Below are 26,457 nucleotides of genomic sequence, written 5' to 3'. Positions count from 1 at the left end.
GAGTATCTGAAGAAACTAACTTGCTATATGTTACTGAGGCAAGGAGTGAGGTAAATCCAGTTCCATAATGATGCTCACACCACCATGTGGACTGTACTATCTTACGTACTATTCCAAACATCCCGAGAGTGTTTTTATATTTTATATTGTCCGCTGTCTTCTTTCCTTAGGCATGGATGAACGTGGAGGAACAACATCTTGGGGCACAAGTGGTCAACCAAGCCCTTCCTATGATTCATCAAGAGTAAGATTTTTAAAGTCTTATTTTAAGTCTTATTTAAGTCTTTATTTAAGTCCTATGATTCATCTAGAGTTTGTTTTTTTTTTTTTAAGTCAATTAATTGAGCTGAATTTCTGGTTATCTTGTATTGCCACATGGCTGTTACATATGGTGTCTGTTTCTGGCAGGACTACATGGTTTCTCTCTGACTCTGTCTCCTTTCTCCCAGCATTCAGTTTACTTACCCCCACCCCAACCATCTATGTTGTAGAAGGAGGCCACTTGTTTGTCTTGGCCTCCTAGAATGAAAATAACCACACAGAAACTATATTAATTAAATCACTGCTTGGCCCGTTAGCTCTAGCTTTTTATTGGCTAACTCTTACATTTTAATTTAATCCATCTTCATTATCATGAGGTCATGGCCTACCAGCAAAGTTTCAACACATCTCCAGTGGTGGATCCATGGTGTCTCTCTCTGCCTTCCTTCTCCCAGTATTCAGTCCAGTCTGTCCGTCCGTCTGTCGTCCCGTGTCCTCTACCCCCCCCCCCCCTCTACTTCAGTTCTGCCCTAATCTACAGGCCAAGGCAGTTTCTTTATTCTTTAATGGTAATCACAGAACACAGAGGAGAGTTCCACGTGATATCTAAGTTCTGCCCTATCAACAGGCCAAGGCAGTTTCTTTAGTTAACAATGGTATTCACAGCATACAGAGGACTCCCACATCAGTTATTTCTTGTTGCCAGGACAAAAATAGATGACAGAAGCAATCCTAGGTGAGGAAAAATTTATTTTGTCTCATAGTTTAATGGTGGGGGTAGGTTTCCTGGTGTTAATGCTATATGGTTGGCTCCTGTCATTGTGGGGCAGATTGCTGACATCTTAGCTCATCAGAAAACAGACTTTGGTCAGGATGGGGCTGGATTACTTAACTCATAAAACTTGCTTTTCTTTGTCTACTTCCTGTGGTGAGGCCCCATCTCCTAGAGGTTCCAAATTTTTCTTTTAATTTTAAAAGATTATTTATTTATATATTTCATGCATACAATTACTTTACCTGCATGTAAGCCTGCACACCAGATGAGGGCATCCAGTCTCACTACAGATCATTGTGAGCCACCATGTGGTTTCTGGGGATTGAATTTAGGTCCTCTGGAAGACCCGCCAGTGCTCTTAACCTCTGAGCCATTTCTCCAGTCCCTGGAGGTTGTAATTTCTAGAAACTGTGATCAGATTAGACCACAGTGCTCAAACCTATGAATCAGTCGGTCAGGGACATTTCACATTCAATGTATGTAAGTGAATAATGGTTCAATTCTTATTTCTCTCATAGTAAACTAAGAAAAGATAGATAAACGTTAACAAAGTTTATGGACATTTAACCCTTGAAGCAAAGTTTCTTATGTAATAGAAAGGAGCATGAAGTTGGAGCTGTAGTCTTGGCATGGACTCCTTGCTTTTACACTGAAAAAATTTTATCAATGTCAGAGCACTTCTGAAAACAAGATATTTTGTATTTGGGTCATGATCTAGTTGATTTTTAAAATTTGTTAGAAAGAACTGTGATTGTTATTTGGAGGGAAACAGGTGCTGACTGACTATTAACATAGTGGGAATCAGTGCCCAAGAAAGAGCCATGTTATGAGGTGAAGTACCTTGTCAATTGTCTCAGGATTTAGACTTTACTATTATTGATTTCTGGATACATTGTTGTTCTTTCTTTTTAAAATCTTACTTACTTTTATTTTATGTGGGTTGTTTTGCCTGGGAGTTAGTTTGTGTGAGAGTATCAGATCTTGGAGTTACAGATGAGCTGTGTGTGGGTCTGGGTTTTGAACTCAGATTCTCTGGAAGAACAATCAGTGGCTTTAACTGCTGAATCATCTCTCCAGCTCATGGCTATATTATTGTGTCTTGGGAATTTTAAACTTGTAGACATTCAATATTGTCTGCATTCTTAAGAGAGTTTCTGATTCTGAAAAATATATTTTTGAGTGTGGAGGTGTGTTTTCTGTAGTTTTGAAATAGCAGTTTTATATAGCAGCAATTTATAATATAGTTTTTATAAATATTCTTAAAATTCCTTCAGAAGCTCAAGTTACTGTCTTAGCATGCATTAAGTGGTTCTTTTGTAGTTTATATTCACTTCACTTTCAAGCTCTCTGGGTTTTTCCTACTTGAGTATTAGATGGGATTTTAGGAGAAGAACATATAATAATCTATTCAAGCACTTACACAAAATAGATGATTCTGAAGTTTTTTACTTCCAGTGATTGGACTCAGAGAAAGTCCTGTTGTTTTAGTTATAGGTTAGGTCTTTTACTTGTAATGTATTTATTAGCTTATTTTTAATGTAGGTTGTGGTTGGGAAAGTTAAACTGATTCTGTTAGTGTCATCCAACTTCCTATTTAACCCAGGCACATTCCTACACACCCATCTCACTGCTTTTGGTCATCTTCTCCAGAAGTAGGCAACGTTTTTATTATATGTGATCTCTCCAGGTCTTATCAGATCTGAAAAGTAGCCTCATAGTACAGAGGTGGTTAAGTTTCTGGTTGGGTGTTAGAGTTACTCATAGAAACCCAGCTAGCAAAGATATTTTTGTGAGGAAGATACTGGAGTAGATATGATACTTAATGGTGATGTTAGAGGGAATGATAGATAGACATATGTAGTGTTCTTAGGCTCGAGATATTCTTGGACGGAGCCCTGCTTTTGTGGAAGCCCTTGTGCCCTCTGTCTTGTCTGTGCACTCTTGATAGTTTGACTATTACTGAAGAACAAACATAAAAATGAAAGGAGTACCATATTATGAAAGACATAGTTTTAAAAATCTGTCAAACTTAAAGCACCAGAGATGAATAAGATTTAAATATTGCGTAATGAAGACCTATAAAAAGTGTAGGCGATATGATTTTATACCTCCTTTTATCTCCTTTAGTGCAAGAAATGTTTTTCTGTTTAAGGTTGAGCTAGGTGTAAAGGTCAGGAAATTGGATTGTTCTTGTTGATTGCCATGTTAATGATGTGTGTCTGTCTGTCTATCCCCTTCTTACTATCGGTGTTATTCTGGACAGGTTATTTAAATTTACTCTACTTCAGTCATTTGTAAAATGATAGCTACTTCATGAAGTTGTAACAAAGATTAAATGGAATGGTCAGGGTCTGATTTGCACTGTTCTGTATCTTTAGAATTTGCTTTGTAGATGTTTTTGTCTAATCAAACTAGCTACAAATGAATGACTACATTCACAAGAGATGCTGCTTCATAAATATAATAAATGATAATTATTTACTTACTCAGTAATTAAAATTCTTTTTTCTGTTGGATCTGTAAGAAATATAAATAAAATCAGTTTCCCTTGCAATTATGCATTTCTTTCTTGGTTTAAAAACAGGTCTTTTTTGTCAAATGATGATTTAAAAATATTAAAACAAAACAAAAAACAAAAAATGGGACCAGAGAGATGGCCCAGTGCGTAAGAGTACTGACTTCAATTCCTAGCAACCACATGGTGGCTCACAACTACCTGCAATGAGATCTGGTGCCATCTCCTGGTCTGCAAGGATACATTCAGGCAGAACACTGTATAATAAGTAAATAAATATAAAAACAAAAACAAAACAACAAAGACAACCAAACAAAAAATGAGTGTCAGGCAGTGATGATGCTTTCCTTTAATCCCAGCACTTTGGAGGCTGAGGCAGGCTGGTCTCTCTGAGTTTAAGGCCATCCCGGTCTACAGAGCGAGTTCCAGGACAGTCAGAGCTACAGAGAGGCATCCTATCTCAAAAAACGGTTGTTTTCTAAAGTAATGTTTTATCCATAGAAGGCTTGGTGTGCTGTACTTATTTGTCAAATATAATCAAAATTTCGGAAATCACCAGATATATTAGGTTAATGGAATTTAGTGGTTGAGGGAGAAAATCCCACAATGCCTTAACTCTATACAAAGAACTACAGACAACTAAGGAATGCTGAGAGTAGTACAAAAATTCTTTTCCAGGGAAGAGCACTCCAATAGCCACCCAGTATTAAACAGTCATACCTGAAGAACTACATACAGATAATATTCTACAATCTGAGCAGGCCGTATTTAGGGATGTATATATAGATACATATTTGCATATAACAGCAATTAATGAAAAAAGAGGCCATGCATTTGAAAGAGCAAGAAGGACGATATGTGAGAGTTTAGAGGGAGGAAAGGGAAGGGTGGAAATGATGTAATTATAATTTCAAAACCAAAAAATGTTAGAAAGTGAATGAACAATTTTTTTTAAAGGAAAGAACAATGATGGAAGACTGGGGTTTACAGTAGACAGTAGTCTTAATAATAGGGGACAGGCCCTGTATTTTTACAGACTCAAATCCCTGATAGAGAAGAACCTAATTCAGGCATTTTATATGAGGTCGGACTTGAAAACTTGTACATATGACCTTAGAGAAGACAACTTTGTTTTAGATTCTTTTTATCTTCAAAATTATGTAATTTTACACAGACCTTAAAGGGCTTAGATAAAAGTGGATATTACAGCTGCGAAATATTTCACTTATTGATACAACAAATAGAAACTATTACTGTTCCCAGTGATTTATCTCAATATCAAATAATTCAGTATGCATTTTCATCATATATTTCCTGAATATAGATTCTGTTTCTGAGATGTGACTGATACCATACCTGGTCCTGTTGCTCTTACAAGTGACCATGTTGTTTGGTTTTGTCTGTTCTTTTGCACAATGGTACTTAGCCTTGCCCAGACACTACTATGTACCATTAAGGTGGTCTATACTTCACAGCCTGCATGAGATGCAGAACTCACCTGCTGATATATAGTCCAAATACTTTACTGCTTCTTTGTAAAAGTCTATATAGGCTCACTGCTAGCAAACCACAAATAGGAAATTAATTTCTACATGTCATTAGTGACTATGAGGTTTTTTCTTTTTTTTAAAGTTATTATTATTTTCCATAACATGTGGCTGTTAAGGAGGGTATTTATTCATCTTTCTTGTTGCTATTTTTTAAGAACTTGAATTGTCTTGAACAGAATTTGAGTGCTTCCAAATTTCACGTACGTTTTTCCCCTTCTTCTTTTTTGTATTGTGCTTTGCAGAACAAAACAATCATTTGCAATTTTGCTTTTTTCTTTCCTCATCATTTGCTGTCTCATAGAATTTTCTCAACTGAAAAATGTTTAGCTATCATTTGCCTCCGTTCTTTTGTTTTCCAGAGGAGAAGCCAGATTTGGAGAGTGTGAGTTTGGTCAGTTAACTCCGTTATTCACATGAGGAGGGTTGCACTTAACTCATCAGTCCTTTCCTCTGGCCTGTGACTATATTACACGTTGCCAATGTGTTTTAAGTCCCCTTGCCTTGCCATAGCAGTTCCTACTTCAAAGAATAGGCCTAAATTTTCTGTCATACTTTTCAGGGAAAGTAGAAAGTTAGAACAAGAATGGGAACCTGCAGCTGGTGAAAGAAAATTTGGAACATGATGCCACTTAACCATCTGGAGATGTGCTCAGTCTATAGAGTACTTTCCTATCTTCCATGAGGTTCTGGCTTCGGTCCCTAGCACCACACAAACTGGATGTGGTGGCACACTCTTATGATTACAGCTCTTGGGAAGTAGAGGTTGGAGGTTCAAATGTTCAAGGTTCCCTTGGACTACTTAGCAAGCTTGAGCCCATTTGGAGTGAAAGGAGGGAAGAGGAGAAAGGAGATAGGGTTATTTATATAGCAAGAGTAGTGTGCAATGAGGCAGAATCATAGAATTAGCTGTTGAATATCAAACTTGATCCAGTTGATAAATGATACTGTCAGTGTCTATTTCTGACACCCCTCACACCTTGCTTTGTGGTACTGAATAATTTGATTTTCTTTACATCAAACTCTTTATCCCTTTTTTATTCATTAATACAAATGGAATGCACACTATTAATGGCTACATCAGCAGCCTTCAAGCCTTTGCCAATAAGTGGAGAGGGGAAAAGCAGCTATTTGTTGATGGGTTGGCCTTTAAATAAAGTCCTTCAGTTATCAGTTGTGTGTGACTCAGCACAGAATGATTTCAAGAATTTGTTACTTTTCTTTTTAGGTTGTGAGCCTAGCCTCTAATGGCTGAACAGTTTCTCCCAAGAGCCCCAGGGGCTTTTTCCTAAGGGATGAGTAGTAGACACATTTTGAGTTCTGTAGTACTTGTTCTGACTTTTGCTTCCTTCAGTGGGTTCACACGGAGTTGAGTGCTCAGAGTATTAGCAGTGTTTTGACCACACTAAGGGATTATACTGGCTGTAGTTTCGAATTGACCTGGTTAGGTTTACATGTCATATCAGAAGCCTTAGTAGTTGCTAATAGAACAGAGAGACTTTCTCTGCTTCTTTTCCCACTGGGAACTCAGTGTTATGAGGAAACACCATTGCAAATAAGAATATTAGTACAGTCTGTTCCTCAGTACTGGGAATTGAACCCAGGGCTACACACATACTAGGTAAGTGCTCTACCATGGAGCTGTATTACGAGCCTCTTATTTTCAAAATCATTATTTTGAAACTGGAGAGAAATGGTTAAAACACTTGACTGCTATTGCAGGAACCTGAATTCAGTTCCCAGCAGCCACATTGGGTGGCTCAAAGCACCTGTAATTTGAGCATCGGGATCTTACAGTCTTTTCTGATGCCTGAGAGCACCTAAACATATATGTGTGACATATACTCAGACAGACACATAAACTTATTTTTATTTTTTTAATAATCTTATTTTGAGGTAGACTATTTCTAAGTTGCCCATTCTGGCCTTTTACCTATTTGTAGCCCAAAGTTATAATCATCCAGTCTCACCTTCCTGAGTAGCTGGGATTGTAGGGCTGTACCCCAGGCTTCACTTAGTTTTCTTGCCTTTAAGGGCTTTTTCTGGCATGGCCCCCACTTTGAATATTCTGCAGTTTGTAAATGCATCAAGTTTTTGAAATGCTCAAAGTAAATAATTGCATATTTAAGAGTTTAGAAAGTATGCTTAGAAGTATGCCACATTTGCCTAAACAGTTGCATTTTTGAAAAATACTTTTAACTCTTTTAGGTAGTAAGATAGGAAGTATAATTAGGTAGCCAATAATTTCAAAGTAATTTTATTGCTCACTTTAAATATTTATCACAATAATTTTATTGGTTAGGAAAGATATAATTGAGAGGAAGTGTTAAGTAGGTTGAACAGGCATTTGTATGAATAGAATAGAAAGAGAAACAACTTTCTTGAAATCTATCTTTACTTAGTAGGTGAATAGTATGAAATAAGAGGGGTAACTTTTCATTAGGGAAAAAGTAGTCTATACTTTTGGGACTAGACTCAATTTCAAATAGACTTGTTGATAGGGAATGGCCTAAAGCTTTACAAGGACTGGTTTATTGTGGTGTGAAAGGTGGGTCCAGCATGAAATATTGAAAAGAAATAGGATGCTCTGGGAAGATTAATTACATAGATCTGCTTAGGATGAAATCACACTTGGTTTAGGGCAATAGGAGCCAGACTGCAGAGTAATGGAAAGAAAAGAAATTTCACTAAAGGTTTTTGTGGGGCAGCTGGCAGGACTAGGTGGCTGGGGAAGTGAATCCTACAGGCTCTTCCCTGCTACAGAATGATAACCCTGGAATTCAATTTTCTGTGGTTTTGGGATGTGACAAGTTTGCTTTTGTTGTGTTAAACAACTACCTGATGGCTGGATTTAAAAAACACTTTTGTGAGAATGAAAAGCTGAAAATAGCTTTTCTTCCTTGTGCCCGTTTTTCAGGACTCAGACGGTAAAGCTTAGTGTTAACCATATTTCCTATAGAACAAGAGATATAGTCTCTAAGCTGTTTATTATTTGTTCTTTTTTTACTTTTCTGAGGGGGAAAGGCACAGATTTTATGGTTAGGAAGTTCAAATGCACTAATTAGAAAGGACACACAAATTTTGAAATAGTATTTTATGCCTCTTGATCTCAGGTACAAAACAGGAGATGAAGCAGTTAAATAGCAAAGCAAGACAGAAGGGACAGAGAATTAAAGTAAGTGCTTTCTATGTATTGCATCTATGTTCCCATTAATCTCTGTTTTGTTATGTAACTGCTCCTTCAGCATGTTTTAGATGTGAAGAAAGCTATGGGTGAGAAAGTGTATATTTTAAGGTTAGGTTTAAATGAGTCTAGAGAGTAATTGTGATTCTTAGACACATTCAAGACAGCATCAGCCTGAATTGAATCTATTCTTTCTTAAGAGAAGGTGGATTATGAGATGTATGTAAGCATTTAAATCTCTGCCAGCACAGATTTAAGGTAAAAGAAATCATATAACTTTAAATTACCTACTATTCAGTTTTAGGACAGCCAAAGTTTCTTTTTCCAGTCAAATCTTAGAGCAAACCTGTTGAGACTTGAAGTCTATATGCCTATACGCCTTACTAGGACAGACTGACCTTGACAGTTCTCTCTTTGTTTCTTTAGACTTCACAGCATATCAGTGAATGACTGAGGTCTAGCTCATTATACAGTAGCACAGATATACTAGCTACTAGGCTGGCTACTAGACATCTGTTCAGTCTTCCAGAACACCCACTTAGCAAAAGTTACCAGGCAGCGCTCAAGTATATTTAATTTTTAATCTTTAATATTCTTTTTATAATTGTTGAGCTGGATCTTGGTAGTAGTCTCTTTAGTATTTCCTGAGTTTAGAGCTTTCTTATTTATGAAAAAAAAAACAATGTAGGATAGATTCTAACTGAACAAATTTTCATAACTAACTAGCTTACTTTTGTTAATAACTTAGAGTTCCCATTTATCACAGTTAATACTTTATAGATTTAGCTTTGATGTGCATGAAACTGCTTTGATCTTCAGACTATTCGGCCAATAAGCCATTTTAAATTCTTTTCATTTTGAAGATGAGGACATCAAGGTTTTGAGTAGGTCTAGTAATGGTAACCAGTCTTGATGACTAACTGTCCCCTTTACTATGCTGACTTGTCAAGAGTGTATAAGAAGTCTAAAAACCCTTCCCATTCTTATTGTCCAGGACTTTAAGGAACAGTACTCTAGAAAATTTAAGGTTATGCTACCATCAGCATTTCTTTTTTTTCTTGTTTCATTTTCCTCCTCCTCCTCCTCCTTCCTCTTCCTCCTCCTCCTCCTCCTCTTCCTCCTTCCTCCTCCTCTCATTGTTATTATATATATGTATATATGCATATATATATATATATATTGTGTGTGTGTGTGTCTGTCTATCTGTCTGTCTGTGTAGAACAACTGTTTGTTTCGTTCTCCCACTATGTCGACCTGAGTCGGTCGGAGCTCAGGTCATCAGGCTTAGTGGCAAGCACCTTTACCTACTAACCCTTATCACCAGCCTCATTATATTATTTTCTTACAAAATTTTATTTAATATGTTATAAAAAATGAGCTGTAGTACCAATCAGTCAGTCAGTCTAAACAAACTGACTTCTTTTTTTTTTTTTTTTTAAATTTCCTATCTGGAAAGAGATTCTTTTCCTTCTAATCGATAATTAAATAGAGGGAGTTTTATTATAGGTAGACTGATTTGAAAATTTGTTAGTGTTTATTCCTGTTTTTATGTCTAGTCCTATGAGAAGTTATATATCCAGTCTGATCTGATGCCAAATCCTGTCAGGAACTTTGAAATTCTATATGTTTCCTTAGTAAGGCAGCTATTTTGAATTCCTAGAGTATGTCCCAGACACGATGGTGGGCTACTGTGATTTTTAAATGTCCAACAAGAAATTCTGTAAATCATGAAATACAAATTTTGATATTTTTTTGGTGGGTTTTTTTTTTTTTTTTTTTTTTTTTTTTTTGAGACAGGGTTTCTCTGTGGCTTTGGAGCCTGTGCCTGTCCTGGAACTAGCTCTTGTAGACCAGGCTGGTCTCGAACTCACAGAGATCTGCCTGCCTCTGCCTCCCAAGTGCTGGGATTAAAGGCGTGTGCCACCACCCCCTGGCTTTTGTTTTTTTTTGTTTGTTTGTTTGTTTTTTGTTTTTGTTTTTGTTTTTTTTTTGGAGACAGTTTCTCTGTCGCTTTGAAGCCTGTCCTAGAACTCACTCTGTAGACCAGGCTGGCCTTGAGTTCACAGAGATCCTTCTGCCTCTGCCTCCCAAGTGATAGGATTAAAGGCATTTGCCACCACTCACCCAACAATTTTGAATTACTGAAAATCGGAAAAATTTATTGTTACATATCTTGGTACTTAGAGATTATTGAGGAGACAATGCTGTAATCCAATTCTTAGACCTACATTCTTATAACAAATTGTAGATTTGTACATTCTAAAAAAAGAAGCCCCATTTCTTTAAATCTTTGAAACATGTGCACCCTTTACAAAGTAAGAGTCCCAAAGGAAATTTTGAATGCTGGAGGACTTAGCTTTATCCTTTTGTATTCCTTTTGTGACATACTTATGTTTTCCCATGTTCTAATGATTATTCTAAAATGTTCCCCTTCAATACATTAAACTTTCTACTGTCAAGTGAACCCATTATTTCCATGATTTTACATGACATTCAGCTTTGTAATACCTGAGAAAATAAAGGAGCAAAGATGTTTTTGGCTCCACAATTCCTTGATGGGAACTGGAACAAGATATAGCACCCAAAGGGCACTTCCCAAGAATCCACTTCTTTCACTTGGGTCCTATCTATTAGGTTTCTACCCTTCAGTAGCTCAGCAAACATTGAGCCCATTAGTCTAGTCAATCCTCTAAAGCCCCACCTTTGAACATGGCTGATGCAGCAGGCCATCAAGTGATCACCCTCTGCAAGACACTTCAGACTTGTACTCAAATATGTTATTGATCAGTGTGATGCTTTGTAGAGAAGAGAATATATCTTTGGTGTTAGAAACTTATTTTGTTGTCAAACAATAAAGTCTCACCTGTCCTGGTAGGTGAAGAATGTCTGAAGTATGCATGTCATTAGGGGCAAACATCACAGAGTTCCTTACACCTCTTTCTGTACCCTATTTAATAAATGTGGACATTGGAGTTTTTCTGCTCCCGTTCTTATGGTTTTTCTTTATAGTGTGTTCTTATGGCAAAAATGAATACTATTGTTTTCTAATGTTAAAGTAACCTTATACTTGTAGGTAGACAGCATTGAGTGTTGTGGAGTGTCATTTTTGTATTTATGTATTCAGTTTGTTACAGTGTTGCAGGTGTTCATGCGTGAGAAATTGATCTCCAATTGGTTTTGCTTTTTTCATTGCCTTTGTCAAAATTAGGTAGAACAATAATGCTAGCCTTAAGTGGAAAATTACTTATTTATATTTCTGTAAGAATTCGTGTAGTATTGATATTATTTTTGTTTTTGATAGAATTGCTACCAAAGATACTATTGACCTTAATTCTCTTTCAGATGATTTCTTAAAAAATACTCTTTTTGTATGTGGTATGGAGGTCAATGGGCATCTTGTGGGTTTTGAGGATCAGACTCAGATCATCAGACTTGACCAAGCATTTTGACCTATAATTTTAAATAAATTTGCCTATAAAGGGCTATTCAAGTTTTTTGTTTCTGTTTTTTAGAGGTTTTATTTATTTGTTTGTTTGTTTGTTCGTTTGTTTGTTTATTGTGTATACAATATTCTGTCTCTGTGTATATGCCTGCAGGCCAGAAGAGGGCACCAGACCTCAGTACAGATGGTTGTGAGCCACCATGTGGTTGCTGGGAATTGAACTCAGGACCTTTGGAAGAGCAGGCAATGCTCTTAACCTCTGAGCCATCTCTCCAGCCCTTCAAATTAAAAAAAAAACAAAACAAAACAAAACAAAAGATTGACTTGAACAACTTAACAAATGTGCCATTTGTCCATTTCATCTGAGTTGCATTTGCACATTATAGTTCTTTCTTATCTTTTTTTTATTTGAGTCAGTTGTCCCTTATGTTGTTAAATGACCACAAACTTAGTAGTTTAAAATGATACATTTATTTCTAATAGTTTCTGTAGTTTAGAAATCTGGTATAGTTTGGCCTGGTCCTTGGCTTGAGTGTTTCCTGCTAGGCTGTAGGTAAGGTGTTAGTCAGGACTGGGGGTTTATGTGAAGGGGTAGTTGGACAAGGATCTGCTGTGAAGATGTAGATTGTTTTGTTTTGTTTACATGAAGGGATTCTAAGTGCTAAGATATTCTGATAACATGAGAGTAGCTTAACCAGTGGAAATGATACTGCATCAACATGCTTACTACCCTTTATCAGATTTCTTGATACTAAAGTTTTTTTTGTTTTGTGTTTTTTTAAAGTGGCTAACATTAATTAACATCCTGTCAGGCTGTCTGGATACATGTAATCCCTTAAAAGCTAGTCACAGAAGACACTCGATAAAAATTAACTGTTATGAACATGGCCAGAGCTTTGCTTATATTCTCATTATCTAATTGTTTTCAATTATCAGTATGCTTCATTTGCTTTAAGTGTCCTGTAGCAAGTTGTGATGCCGTCTACCTGCCTGGAAGTTATTTTCTGCCTTGATGTTCCCTTTTGAAGCTGTGCTGACATTGGTCATCTATGCTATTTATGTTTTTGTACGGGGAGTTTACTTTGAAATTTGGTAGGATGATTGTCCTCAGTTTAAAATTTACAGGTCCTGTTTTCCTGTCCTTTGTACTAATGAAAATTTAGTAATACTAATAAAACCTTGTATACCGTGATGTATCATAGTTTAGTTTTCCTGAGAGAGAGAGAGAGAGAGAGAGAGAGAGAGAGAGAGAGAGAGACAGACAGAGACAGAGACAGACAGAGAGAGATCCTTCTTTTCCAAACTGTGAGCTGTTTAAACACAAGTATTACTTTATTCATTTTGTAGCCTACAATAGTGGATTGTTTAATATGATAGAAACAATAGTACATACAATATATTATGTGCATATATTCCACATGTAACCTAAAATGACATGATAAGACAGATAAAATATACAGGAGCTAAGGGATAGGTAAGAAGAAAATGAAAGGAAACATCAAGAGAAGGAAAGAGATTGACAGTGTTGACAAGCATTTATGTTGACATCTGAGATAGAGATTGGCAGTACACATTGAAAAAATTAGAACAGACGGGCAGTAAAAGAGAGAATGCACTTGTTCTCTTTAATGTTGAGAACTGCCATGTTGATCATACACACACACACACACACACACACACACACACACACATTTCAGTTTGTGCTGCTATTAGTCCTAATGTTAAAGAGGTACACTTTCCAATCTCTTAGGAAGTACATAAAAATGAAAAAACAAAAAGGTACTACTGTGAGCTGTTGAATATCAAAGGAAGGCTAGCCTGTTTGTTCTGAAAACTTTATACTATGTGCATTCATTCATTTTTGTAATTTCTGAATCTTTCATTGACAACTTATAAGGCAGTACTAATTTGGACTAAATTTAGCCTGAATTAGAAAATATTTTTAAAACACAATTACCATTTTACTTGTACTTTAAATCTTACACTCATTCTTTTAATGCAGTGCCCTTAAACTAGTTGACAGTTTGATTGAACTAAGCAGAATTCACATGTACATATAGGTTATCATTTTCTTCTGGTAGTGGATTAGGTTGCAGTTTCTTTTTGTACTAGATGCAATTTCTTTTGTGTTTTCATAATTGCTGAACTATCCTGCGAGCTCCACACAATATTTTTTTTAAATTAAAAGGAGGGAGTAGGGAGAAATGTGCATATGCATTAAGATGTGGAGGGGTGGACACTGGGTGCTCAGCTCCATCACTCTCTGCCCTATTACTTTGTGTCAGGATCTCTCACTGAACCTCAGCAGCCCTAGGGATCTTGTATCTCCGGTAGTACTAAGGTTACAGGTGTGCACAGCTACTATTCATGGCTTTGTTTATATGAGTGCTGAAAACTCACCCCTCTCACTCCTCTCCCCATCCCTGGACAGGTTTTATCTGTGTAGCCCCTGGCTGTTCTGGACTTGAACTCTAAACCAGGCTGGCCTCGAACTCTGAAATCCATCCGACTCTGCCTCCTGAGATGCCTCCTCAGATGGATTATGGCCATTTCCTGGCTCAGGTTCTCTTTTTTAAACATCAAGTGTTCTTATTTACTGAGCTCTTTTCCGCAAGCCTGTAAAAATTAAGATTTTAAATGTTTTTCAACAATGAGACCAGGATTTATCCTGGGTGCATGAACTGGTGTTTTGGAGCTCATTCTCTAAGATGGCATACCTTGCTCACTCTTGACACAGCGGGGAGGGCCTTGATCCTGCCTCAACTTTGTATGCCAGACTTTGTTGATTCCACAAGAGAGGCCTTACCTCCTCTGAGGAGTGGATAGAAGGGTGGAATAGGGAGGATGTCAGGGAGGGCAGGAGAAGGGGAGGGAGGGGGAATTGGGGTTGCTATGTAAAATGCAACAAAAAATACATATATATATATGTATGTACACACACACACACACGTATGTATGTATGTAGTGAGGAGCTGCGGGCAGGCCTGCTTTTCGTCCTGCCCGGCTCCCAGCCTCCTGGCTAGCTTATGCCCCGAAATAACAACACACAAACTGTATTCATTTAAACACTGCCTGGCCCATTAGTTTCAGCCTCTTATTAGCTAATTCTCACATATCTTGCTTTAACCCATATCTAATAATCTATGTAGCACCACGAGGTCGTGGCTTGCCGGGAAGATTCTATCATGCGTCCATCTTGGGCTGGTGCTTCATCGCATCTGACCCAGAGAGCAAAGGCATGGTGATTACCTGAGGCATCTGCCTCACTTCCTTCTTCCTGTTCTGTCTACAACACCCACCTAAATCCTGCCCTATCAAAAAGCCAAGGCAGTTTCTTTATTAACCAATGAGAGTCCTCCATCATATATATATATATATATATATTTGGCTAAAAGGTGATAAGCACATACCTATAAAAGTCCCAATTATTCAGGCTGAGATAGGAAAACCACTTGAGTTTAGGAAAAGAAAGACTTTGTTGATTGATTAATTGATTGATTGATTGATTGATATATCAACTTTTGTGTGCTAGGGCGTATGTATAAAAATTTTAAGTGATTATGTATGGCTTAAATTTGTTAATATTGAAGCAGCTTTGATTTATCATTTCAAGTCCATTTTCTTATTACAGCAAAGGCTAACCTTTCTAAGTTTATGCAACATAAAGTGAGCAAACTAGGAAGTGAATCTTATAGAATACATTGTATTTATTGAGCTGTGCTGCTCACTGTTTACTTTGAAATATATAGGTAAATACAGACATTGAAAATATTTTAATTGCTTTGAGTTTTAACTGGAATTCTTAATTTTCATATATTCATTTTATTAATTTGTTATGGAATAATATGACTGAACATTAGCCTGTTTCTTGAGTCATACTGCTTTATAGCCTCAGCAGATCTCAGTGAGTATATAGGCTGTAATGTCTTGTTTTCACACTAAGAATGGCAGTGAGAAGGGGGTGACGGAAAGAATACTGAGGTATATTGGATCATGGTATGTTAGTTAGTACTTGTACAGTGTTTTTTTTTTTCGAGACAGGGTTTCCCTGCAGCTTTAGAGCCTGTCCTGGAACTAGCTCTTGTAGACCAGGCTGGTTTCGAACTCACAGAGATCCGCCTGCCTCTGCCTCCTGAGTGCTGGGATTAAAAGCGTGTGCCACCACCATCCGGCTCCAGTGTTTGTTTTTAAAATAAAAGTAAACTCCAAGAAATGACTCGTCAAGACCATCCTATTTTGTACATCTCCTTGGGTATGGCAGATTGGATTATGATTGTGGTCACTAGAGTACATTCTTACATCCATTACCATGTTGAAAATATCTGACACATGTATCACCAATTCTGTAGTAGACAAAAACGAAACCCATTCAGTTTGAAGTTACTGAACAGTGAAAGTCATATGTGCCATCTGTAAGCAGTTATAATGATGCAACAGTTAGTTAACCCTTGGAATTAATACCTCTTTCCACAGAGATAGTGAAGTCTATTTCTGCTCCTTTAATGTTTTCTTGAATGCTAAGGTACACTCGGTAGAATGATAAATTGTTCAGTGATACAGCCCAGGAAATGCTGAGTGGTCAGGCAGGCACGTTCTGTCTTTTCTGGTTTCTCTTTAGTTTTCATCATCTTTGCTGTCATAATTTTAAGTTATCGGAGGGCTGGTTATCACCTGAAGTTTTAAAAAATTAACTAGAAACACTCCAAATTTGGAGGCAGTGCTGTGTTGTGTGTGGGAACCTGAGAACCTGAATAGTTGTAACCCTCTGAGACTTTTGGAAAGTTTCTTCTGTTCTGTCCTTGCCTTTAAGAAAATGTATTAGAAGGTAAAAGAAATAAAATAGCTGCCATGAAATATTCTTAGCATTATTATTTTATGGTATTTATAATTTCCTTTTCAGGCTTACAGATTTAATGAACTATTTTGTTATTTTCCTTTTTATATGGTCCAGATTCCATAAGAGTCAATCTTATCATATTAATTTTGTTCTGTATTTGTTCTCCATTTAAGAATGGATCTATTTCCAGTTTATTGATTGTGAATAATTTAAAGCATTTTAGGTTCAGCCTGTAATTACCTGCCTTTGTAAGAATGGTAACTAAGGAGGAATAGGTGGAGATAAGCATTTTTCTAATTCATTACAGCTTGGTAGTATGTTTTCTGTTTTGCTTTTTCTTCATTTTTTTTTAATTGTAGTGGCATTTTGTTTGTATTTTAATAAATAAAACTTGCCTGAGGATCAGAAAAGTAAAACAGCCATCCTGGCCAGCCTTACAGACCAGGCAGCAATGACACACACTTTTAACCCTATTAGCGACACTAGTTTGCCATAGAAACCAGGTGGTAGTCGTGCCCTCTGATAACTTTAAATAATGACACCCTTAATTACAGCTAGAGAGGATCATAAGATGGGAGAGGCAGCTCTCAGTTTCAGTCTGATTCTGAGGTGTCCTGGAGGCAGGATCACTGTTTTCAGACTGAGGTGGAGGTAAGAGCCAGTGACTGGCTGCTTTGCATTTCTGATCTTTAAGGTGAACCCCAATGTCTGTCTCTGAGGTTTTTATGAATTGTGCTTTATTTGGGCACTCAACATGTGGCTCAAACCCACGACCCTGAGATTCCAGTCTCATGCTCTACTGATGAGCTAGAACTGTCCTTCTGGATGCAATGGGAGCATGTCCAAAGATTTTCCCTTTGCATGAGTTGAAGTCTTAGATGATCTCAGTGATGGTCTGTAGAATATTTATAGCCTTTTTTTTTTTTTTTTTTTTTTTTTTTTTTTTTTTACTGGAAGCATTGAGAACTTTGAAGACTGGGCTAATGTTTGTGTTTGCTTTCAAAACTCGTTTTCCTTTAAAAGCATAAGGATTTTTTTAAAGTAAATTTTGTTTATAGATTCATTTTTGTGAGTGGAGGGTGTTGAGTTGCTGAGGTTAGCACATGGAAGTCAGAGAATAACTTTTTTTGTTTTCTGTAATGCAGATTCCAGGGATTGAACTTGGGCCATTAGGCTTGGAGGCAGGTGCTATTCGGTGCTGTGAATGACAAATGAAGAGCTCAGTTTGGAGACCCTGTATAAACCTGTGCATTCATAAGGTAAGTGCTATTGTTCTCCCTTTAACATTGTTGTCTTTTCTCCCCTTAGGGTTTCACAGACAGCCCTCATTACAGCGATCACTTGAGTGACAGTCGATTAGGAGCCCATGAAGGCTTGTCCCCAACACCTTTTATGAACTCAAATCTGATAGGTAAGTTGGTGACTCTATGTAAGTGTCTGTGCTCAGAGACCCTTTCTGTTACCATGTCCTACATAAATATATAAAGTTCCCTTGTTGCTAGAGGAATCCAAGTTCTCCTTGCTTACTTCAACTCAAGGAACTAGCATCTGGAATTTGGGGTCTTTCCTTTAGAACAGTACTAAGAGTGGATAAAGGGAAGTAGCTGTGTTCTGTTAGTTTAGGACATGTTTCTGTGATGTTTTTCTGCCGGTTTTCTGGGCCAGAGAAGCATTCTTTCAAGGACATTTGTGGTTTACTGTTTGTTGTATTATAAATATTTATGTATTAATTAAAAATACAACAGAATAGTGACTTCCACAAATTTAACTAACATTGGATCTTTATTCTTTAGGTACTATTTGATAAGAAATATTTCATTTATACACCATATAGGGTCTGTTTAAGCATGTAGATTCTTATTGAGCTTTGTGTAAAAGTTTGTCTGCAAGTGAAGTGAAATTTAAAGGGTGTGATTTCTTACCTATACCTGATCTCTATGTTCTATCACCACTCTTCTTGTTGGTCATTCCTTCTGTCTCTCCCTGTCACATGCAGAGCACTTCTCCTTTTATATATCTTTCTTAAGTGATAATTTGACGTTGTACAGTCTGTTTTATGCCAGTCAAACCTTTTGGTTTGGTTACCATTCCTTTTTAAAAGGCAGTATTCTTACAAAATCTGTTTGAAAAAAAAATCTATGCCTTGTAACAGCTTTTTTTTTTGTCTTATGCTGTAGCTGAACACATTCTGAAGGCTTTATGTAATCTCTTGTATTAACTGTCATTGACATCAGATAAATACACATGGTTTGTGTCATGGACGTTGATTTCGCCATTCTACCTCTACAGGGTTGGTTACACAGTGATCTTCGAATTGACCTTTTGCATCACAGTCATGTCAATTTAGGTAGAGTGCTCCCACCAAAGTGCTGGCGGTCTGGTCTATAGATGCTTTGTAAGGGATCTTGCTGTGTGCAGTCTTTGTTTTCTCTTCTTCTCTAGTTTTGAGTGAGAGTCTGGTATTCTAGTTTGGATTTTGCCTATGGCAACTGACAGTCTAAAGCCAGAGTCATTGAGTGTGACACAAGACCTGTATAAGCAGTAAAACGTGTGCTGAAAACCACTGGCTTTCAACATAAGTGCAAATAAAAGTTATGCTGGTAAGTGGGTTACTCCAGTTAAAACCCATAATTACATTTAAAATAAAACAATAGTTTCATCAAGAAAACTTCTACATTTTTGTTTTGATTTTCTGTTGAATCTTCCATCAAGATAAAATGTTACTCATTTTAAAAATTGCTTTTTTATTTTAATTTTTCCCTCAAGCAGATTTTATTTATACTGTGTGTAACAGGGCAAGTGAAATGAAAATTGATGTTAACTGAGGCTGTTAATTTGAACTGTAGGAATTCATGGCCCCTCTAGAATGTATCCTTACCTTCAGACTTACTTATAGAGATGGCGCACACCTAAAGATGGAGTTACATCTTTAGCACAGTTTTGGGCCAAGGTAACTGTTAAAATTGTGAGAGACAAATGAAGTTTCTAGTAGATACATGTTTCAGTCACTTCTGAGCAGCTGTTAACCAAAAAATATTCCCACAATTCAGTTTGAACTTCTATTTCCTCATTTGTGGCCTTTATGAACATACACTTACTGTTTTTCCCCCAAAATTGGAGAATTATTGGAATACCGTTAAAAGTTATCCCTACTTGGTAAGTCTATATCTAAAGTAAGTCTGTAAGTAAGACTTGTAAACAGACTGATCTTTTTCACTGTTCAAATGGGAAAAGAATTTATTGAACTACATAGTATATATAATAGTGAGTTCAGTGCAGTTGTTCAGATCATATGTTATTCACTATATCTTAAGTGCCTAATTGTAGTGTGGAGCTGCGGGCCGGCTTCCCGGCTCCCGGCCACCGGCTAGCTTATGCCTCGAAATAACAACACACAGATTGTATTCTTTTAAACACTGCCTGGCCCATTAGTTTCAGCCTCTTACTCACATCTTGGCTAACCCATATTGAATAATCTGTGTAACACCACGAGTGGTGTCTTACCGGGAAAGATTCAGCATGTCTGACCCGGTGGCTGGCCTCATTGCATCTCTCTCCCTGAGGAGAGGCATGGCAGTCTGGCTCAGAGATCAGAGGCATGGCAATTCATCTCACTTAGGAGAGCCGTAGCATCTGACTGAGCCATCTACCTCACTTCCTTCTTCCTGTTCTGTCTACTCCACCCACCTAAGGGCTGGCCAAGGCAGTTTATTAGCCAATGAGAATCCTCCATCACCTAATTTTAAAGTATTCTTTTTACATTTAAAGGGGAAGGGGAGTAATAATTCTTCAGTCATTAATTAGGTAAATATAGTCAGAGGATTTGCCAGCTATTGGCATTGTCCCATTTACCCCTCTTTACCATTTTCCCCCCAGTAAAATGATTAGATGAGTACCTCAGTATAGCACCTTAAAAGAGTGATGTGCATAGTAGTAACTTGCTTTGGATATGAGCATTACTTAAATTAGTCAGTTTCATAGAGCAGCAGGCAATTCAGCAAGGTGTGAGATGCAGTAAATGAACTGTCAAGACACCCAGATATATTGAGTGATCATACTAGATGAATTACAAGAGAGTCTCTTTTGTACATGTGTAATAGTATAGGAGAGTTAGTGTATCTTTTTATGAATTTCAGAATTATCCTGTTGATTCGTCAGTATGCAGTAGTGGAGTACTTTTGTTATGTTTCAAGATAAATAACTATATTCTTTTGGCACATAAGCAATTAGTAGCAAACAGTTCTGCTAAAGCTGTGAACAGAGTCTTGACCATAGCCTTGTGTTGCAGTGATATCATCATACAGTTTTGTCTATTGTAGTCTCCAAAGCTTTGGCTTATCATTTCACTCTTGATTCCCTCAATAATTTTCATACAGTTTGTTTTCTGGGGCTAGAAGGAGAACTCAGCAGTAAAAGAGCACTTGCTACTCTTGCATAGGACATTGAGTTTGGTTCCTGTCATCCATATAGCATCTCCGGGGACTAACAAACAGCCTTCTCTGGCCTCTGGTCCACATGTATGTAGCCAGAACATTCACTCACATAAAGAACTCTTTTAGAACCCAATCTTGGAAAACAAAAACAGAAAAAAACAGTTGTTTATTGATTGGTGATATTTTGGGTGAAGAGAGGACCAATAACTTGAACTGAGAAGTGGATTATTCCTCAGGTGATGTGTAATGATATCTGCAGCCCTTTCTTTTCCTCCATGCTCACTTTGCTCATTTAAGAGGACATGTGCATGTGTGTCATAAATAGAAGACAAGGCTTCAGGTCATTTTGCATTTTCTTTTTTCTAAGACATTCATTTCTGTTCCTCTAGATTTGCTTTGTTAGTGTTCTGTGGAAGAGTGATGTTAACATTTGGTAGAATAGGGGCACTGGAGAGCTGAAAACCAGGACCTGTGAGCCGCCTCTGTTTCAGTCAGGGTGTGCTTGGGTGCTTAGAGGCATTCAGTAGCTCTTGAGTTTTAAGATTCAATAATGTTATCCTGGAAAAGACTGAAATTAGAATTATAATCTCTATCTTGCAAATGTTGAAACAGAGTTAGAGGGAAATTACATGTGTATTTGAGGCCACAGAGCCAGTAAATGGCAAAACTGAAAGTAAGAAAGCCAGTCTCCCAGTTGACTTAAGCTGCCGTTTATATTGGTGCTTGTTTTTTCGTTACAGTGTTTCTAGGATTTGACTAGGCCAGCAGTTCCTAGCCATAATTGCCTGCATTTTGAACTTGACAAGTAATCATGAACAAAGGTTCCATAGTCAAATAACCTCAGACAGTATTTTCTGTCATTTTTTTTAAGAGGCTCAGCTTGTTCTTTTGTTTGTTAAAACTTTCAGAATAACAAAAGCCTATTTTTCCTTGGTTAGCCAACTACACCCAGATTTATATGATGTGTTCAAGACTTTTAATAAATAAAAAACACCATTAAGTTTTGGAAACTATAGTTTTCTATAGAACACATGCCAGAAAGTACTTTCTAGCTGTATAAAGAAAAATAAGTGCAAAGTAAAGTAGCACAGTGTTTACTGTGCAGTGGTGGCGCTTACCTTTAACCTGGAGGCAGGGACAGGCAGATCTCTGTGAGTTTGAGGCTAGCCTCATCTACAGAGTGAGTTCCAGAAACAGCCAGGGCTACTCAGAAGAAACCCTCTCTCAAAAAAACCTGAAGAAAAGGTGGCACAGTGTCCACCAGATTGCTCTGGGTGTTTCTCTAGCCCAGTCTCGGCTCCAGCAGTGCAGTGCACTGGTGTCTCTGCTCCAGCCGGGGTGGCCACTGCTTTGTTTCACTGACGTAATTCAGTAGATTGGGGGAGGGCAGGGGTACTCTTTCTATGCATTGTATATTGCAGAGAACCAACTTTCAAGAAAAACTTTGTACAGTTGATATCGCTCACACTGAAATTAATAATAAACCCAGAAGTATTATATAACCTTAATAAATGTAGTATCATCAAAATATTGCACTACAACAGAACTCTTACCCTAATGATTTGATACATGAGAAATTTCTTTGCTGGTATAATGAAAATGAAAATAATTTTTTTTAGAGGAATCAGAATGACTTAACATCTGACTTCATATTGTTTCAGAAGATGACTCTTTTATGCTTTCTCAGTGTTTATTCACTCCAGATTTTTGAAAGGATATGATCTTATGACCTGCATTGTCACACCCTTTTCTATAAATACGAAAAATAGCAGAGTCTGTGCCTAATCCCAGTCCAGTGAATATGAGCTCAAAAACTAAGGCTCTTCTGGGTTCTACCTGTAATAGGGTGAATGGCAGTTGCTGTGGCTATTTGATTACTGAAGAACAAAATCTTAAAGGATTGTTGAATTTTTTTTTTTTTTAGACAACCTTTGCAAGTTACCTAAATGCATTGAATTGGAGGGAAGCAATTTAGCACACAATTGAGTATTTTGGCGACCATTTAGATTTGAAAAAGTTATAGGGTAGCATTATCAGATCATACCTCTTCCACTATAATGATTCATACTTACTGCTTAGAGTTGTAATGATGATTCCTGAATTTTTAAATAAAGGTTATTTAGTATTTTATTGAAAATTGTATTCTAACCTTCAGTTTAACTTTTTTGTTTTATTAAATAAATTCCTTATTACTGTAGCCATGAACTTGATGTGATCCCTGACACACATTCTTCTTTCCCTATGAAGTAAAAAGATAGATGGCCTAACACACACACACACACACACACACACACACACACACACAGAGAGAGAGAGAGAGAGAGAGAGAGAGAGAGAGAGAGAGAGAGAGAGAGAGAGCAGAAAGTTGCAAAAAAAATTTTGTTTATGTCTGCCTTTTACTTGGTAAGAGACAAGATTTGAAGATTAGGTTGGCTGTAAAGAATTATCTATCTTCCCTTAAAATTCTACTCATAGTTAGTAAGCTCCAAAGCAGTTGTCAGGTTTTTACCAGCTGCAGGAAGCTGTCTCCAAAGGAATAGTGTAAAGTTCTGGGTGAAGCTGTTCTGGGTCCCTAGGGCTAGGTATTTTAGGCAAACAACCTCTTCAAGCCTCTTGAGCTAACCAAAGGGAAAAATAGGGAATGTGTTCTTGGAAATTAAGTTGAGAAAAACACCATTAAGCTAATGCATAACTTCCCTTGATTTCTTTTAAGGGTTCTGCTGAGTTTATTAAAACACCTTGGATTTGCTTAGAAGTATTTATACTTTATACTTTGAATTTATAAAAAAAGCTAGTAGTAAATACAAATTTTTGTTTTGGAAAAAACAAAGACTAGTTCTTTGGTTGCATCATAATTAATGTGTGCATAACAAGTTGAAATTAAAAGTATTTTTTATATCATAGCAATATGGAGGAGTCCTTAGGGTCATGCTTTTTTTAAAAAAATTATGAAATCTAAAGCAGAACAAATCAGTCTTTGCTTAAAAACAGGCTGAACATGAAGTATCCACATCTTGACTTTTTTTACTTTGCTTCAGTGTGTCATTTAATGTGACTGTAGGGTACATGTGTCTGTTGTGAAGTCACTGATGCATGCAAACTGAGCTCGCCCAGTGGGCACTCTTTCTTGGGGCATTTGTAACTGTGGCAGTCTGTAGGGCCAGCGGAGAAAGTTAGATGGGCTAAGATGTCAGCTGGTATAAAGGCAGTAAGATTCTGTTTTAAGAAAAGATAGGGATATTTTGCTTTTAATGAAAAGAATAGTCATTTTAAAGTAATCTATAAGGCAATTTGGTGAATACACCTTGATAATTTATTGATATTGTATACAGAGTGATCTTTTAAAATTTGTGATCTTTAATTCTATTATTTTTTTTAACTTCAATTGCATTGTAAGAATATTTGAATTTGTTTCTCTTTCTTGATAATTAACTTGTTCTTATATTTAGTAACTTAAACCTATGGCATGGTGAACTATTAAGTAATTAGACAGACTAGTTGAAATCATTTATCATAACCAGTTATTCATATATTATTCATATTTATATTGAGATAAGTTCTTAAATATTACTGTGTAACCTATATGAACAGAAATTATTCTCACCAACTTCATTTGGCTTTCAATTTTCTATGAAAATTTTCCAGTGCTTATTTTCTGTGATTCAGTATTCTCACTGAGATTATTTTCACATCATCATAAGTCAGGGTTACCTATCGACATGGTGATTTCCTATTCAGTGAAAATAAACGTGTCTGCATTGAACTCTAGAAGTAACAGGATAGAATAGCCACCAAACTGTTGATAGAGAAATTCACTCAAGAAAAATAATAGTGAAAATATCTCAACTCTGTAATAGGCCACGTCTATACATTGGAAAAAGTGAAAATCACTTCTGAGTTGTCCAGCAGATTGTAAAGCTACATCTCTCTGAGTGTGCCTTCATGGTAAACAGAAGTGTCTAATAGTGTGCTTGAAAGCAATGTTTCTAAGAGTTGGTAGTGCACACAGCAGGAAAAAAGTAAACAGTATAAGAAAACAGTGGTAGTTTTTGTTGAGCGATTTATGAAGATGTTTTTACTCCACAGAATTCTATTTGCAGATGTTTAATATCTGGATAGCTGGTAAGAGGACCATGCTCTTGCTTTGAGCACATAGGCATGGTCAGGTAGTGTAAAGATGACACACATGGAGTCATCCTGGCTTTTGTTAGCAGGCTCTAACCTTGTGTATCAAATTTTAATTTTAATGTAGAAACTAAGCAAATGCTGTCCTACTGGAGAAACTTAACTTGTCTTTTCATAACTGAAAGTTTTTTCAGTTGGGGAAATTAAAACTGTAGTGTTCAGTAAAGAAAATAATGCATGAGTTTTAATGTAGTCTGCAGCTTTTGTCCAGTGTGACAAAAATTTGTAAGTTTGGGATTTGTGTCAGGTGTGAAGAAATGTAAAGGAACTTGGTTCATTTTACTGTTAAAACAAGGAACCAGAAAATAAGCCCCAATGTGTAGTTACAATTACAGTTGATTTCTTGGAAGCATTCTTTTCATAATATTCTCATTTTTGTAAGCACTAGAGTCATTTAGCAATTGTATGCTTAACAGCTCCAACTGTATCATTTTATGCAATGAAGAACACACTTTGGATGCATGCAAAAACACTATCCTGGTATAAATGCCACATGTGAGATATTGAAACAGGACATCTTTCCAGTGCTCCTGTTCCTGGCTATTCTGATCTCACTCTGGTTTTTTGTGTTTTTACAGTGGAGTTCACTCACTACAGAGGTGGCTAGCTGAATAGGCATCTGGTTGGTTTCTAAGTGGAATGTGGTTTTTTTTACCCTAAAAAACATGGAAAAACTGAAAACTACTTAGTTTCAAGCTAGACTTGCCTCTGGATCTTCTTAGAGATTTGTTGTGAGGCTTAGAAAGATGTTTTGGATTAATTGGGAGAGTGTGGTGACAAGTGCATTTGGTGGAAGATTACACTAAAAGCAGTTCAAGGATTTCTTACTTTGGCATTTTGTCTGTATGGAGTAGTGGTATAGGTTGGTGGTTTTGCTTATTTTTCTTGAAAATAATAAAACACTTTGTTTTAGTTTTTGTTTTTTTTTCCAAGACAGGGTTTCCCTGCAGCTTTAGAGCCTGTCCTGGAGCTAGCTCTTGTAGACCAGGCTGGTCTCGAACTCACAGAGATCCTCCTGCCAATGCCTCCCGAGTGCTGGGATTAAAGGCGTGCGCCACCACCGCCCAGCAATAAAACACTTTGTAAGTAGGAGAGGGCCAAAGAATCACCCCAAAGGGCCACTTGAACAAGTCACTCCTTTACTTTCCATGCCATAGAAGAATAAAATCCTGTGTAATTAAGCAACACACCTGTAGTTTGTAGCTTATGCTTTCCTAATGGAATTGTAAAGAAAGGAGTTGCACTGATGCTCTAACTCTTCAAAGCTGAGAATGAGAA

At 37.0% G+C, this 26,457-nt stretch overlaps 1 protein-coding gene across 6 annotated transcripts in view; it reads left to right on the top strand.

The window, feature by feature from the left end:
* The window catches only part of Tcf12 (transcription factor 12), a 266,208-nt gene that overhangs the window by 101,464 nt on the left and 138,287 nt on the right, over nucleotides 1-26,457 (top strand). For 4 of the 6 annotated variants that reach the window (XM_038322509.2, XM_038322504.2, XM_038322506.2 and 1 more), the window contains exons 4-5: nucleotides 171-244; nucleotides 17,870-17,972. In XM_038322509.2, the coding sequence (XP_038178437.1) occupies nucleotides 171-244; nucleotides 17,870-17,972 (177 nt within the window). Of the gene's footprint in view, nucleotides 1-170; nucleotides 245-8,211; nucleotides 8,274-17,869; nucleotides 17,973-26,457 lie in introns of all 6 variants that reach the window. The other 2 variants (XM_038322507.2, XM_038322508.2) reach the window with 1 other exon arrangement.

Source organism: Arvicola amphibius, chromosome 3 (assembly GCF_903992535.2).
Source record: "Arvicola amphibius chromosome 3, mArvAmp1.2, whole genome shotgun sequence".
Taxonomy (NCBI): Eukaryota; Metazoa; Chordata; class Mammalia; order Rodentia; family Cricetidae; genus Arvicola; species Arvicola amphibius.
The sequence above is the reverse complement of the archived record's forward strand: the minus strand, read 5'-3'. Positions and strand labels throughout refer to the sequence as shown.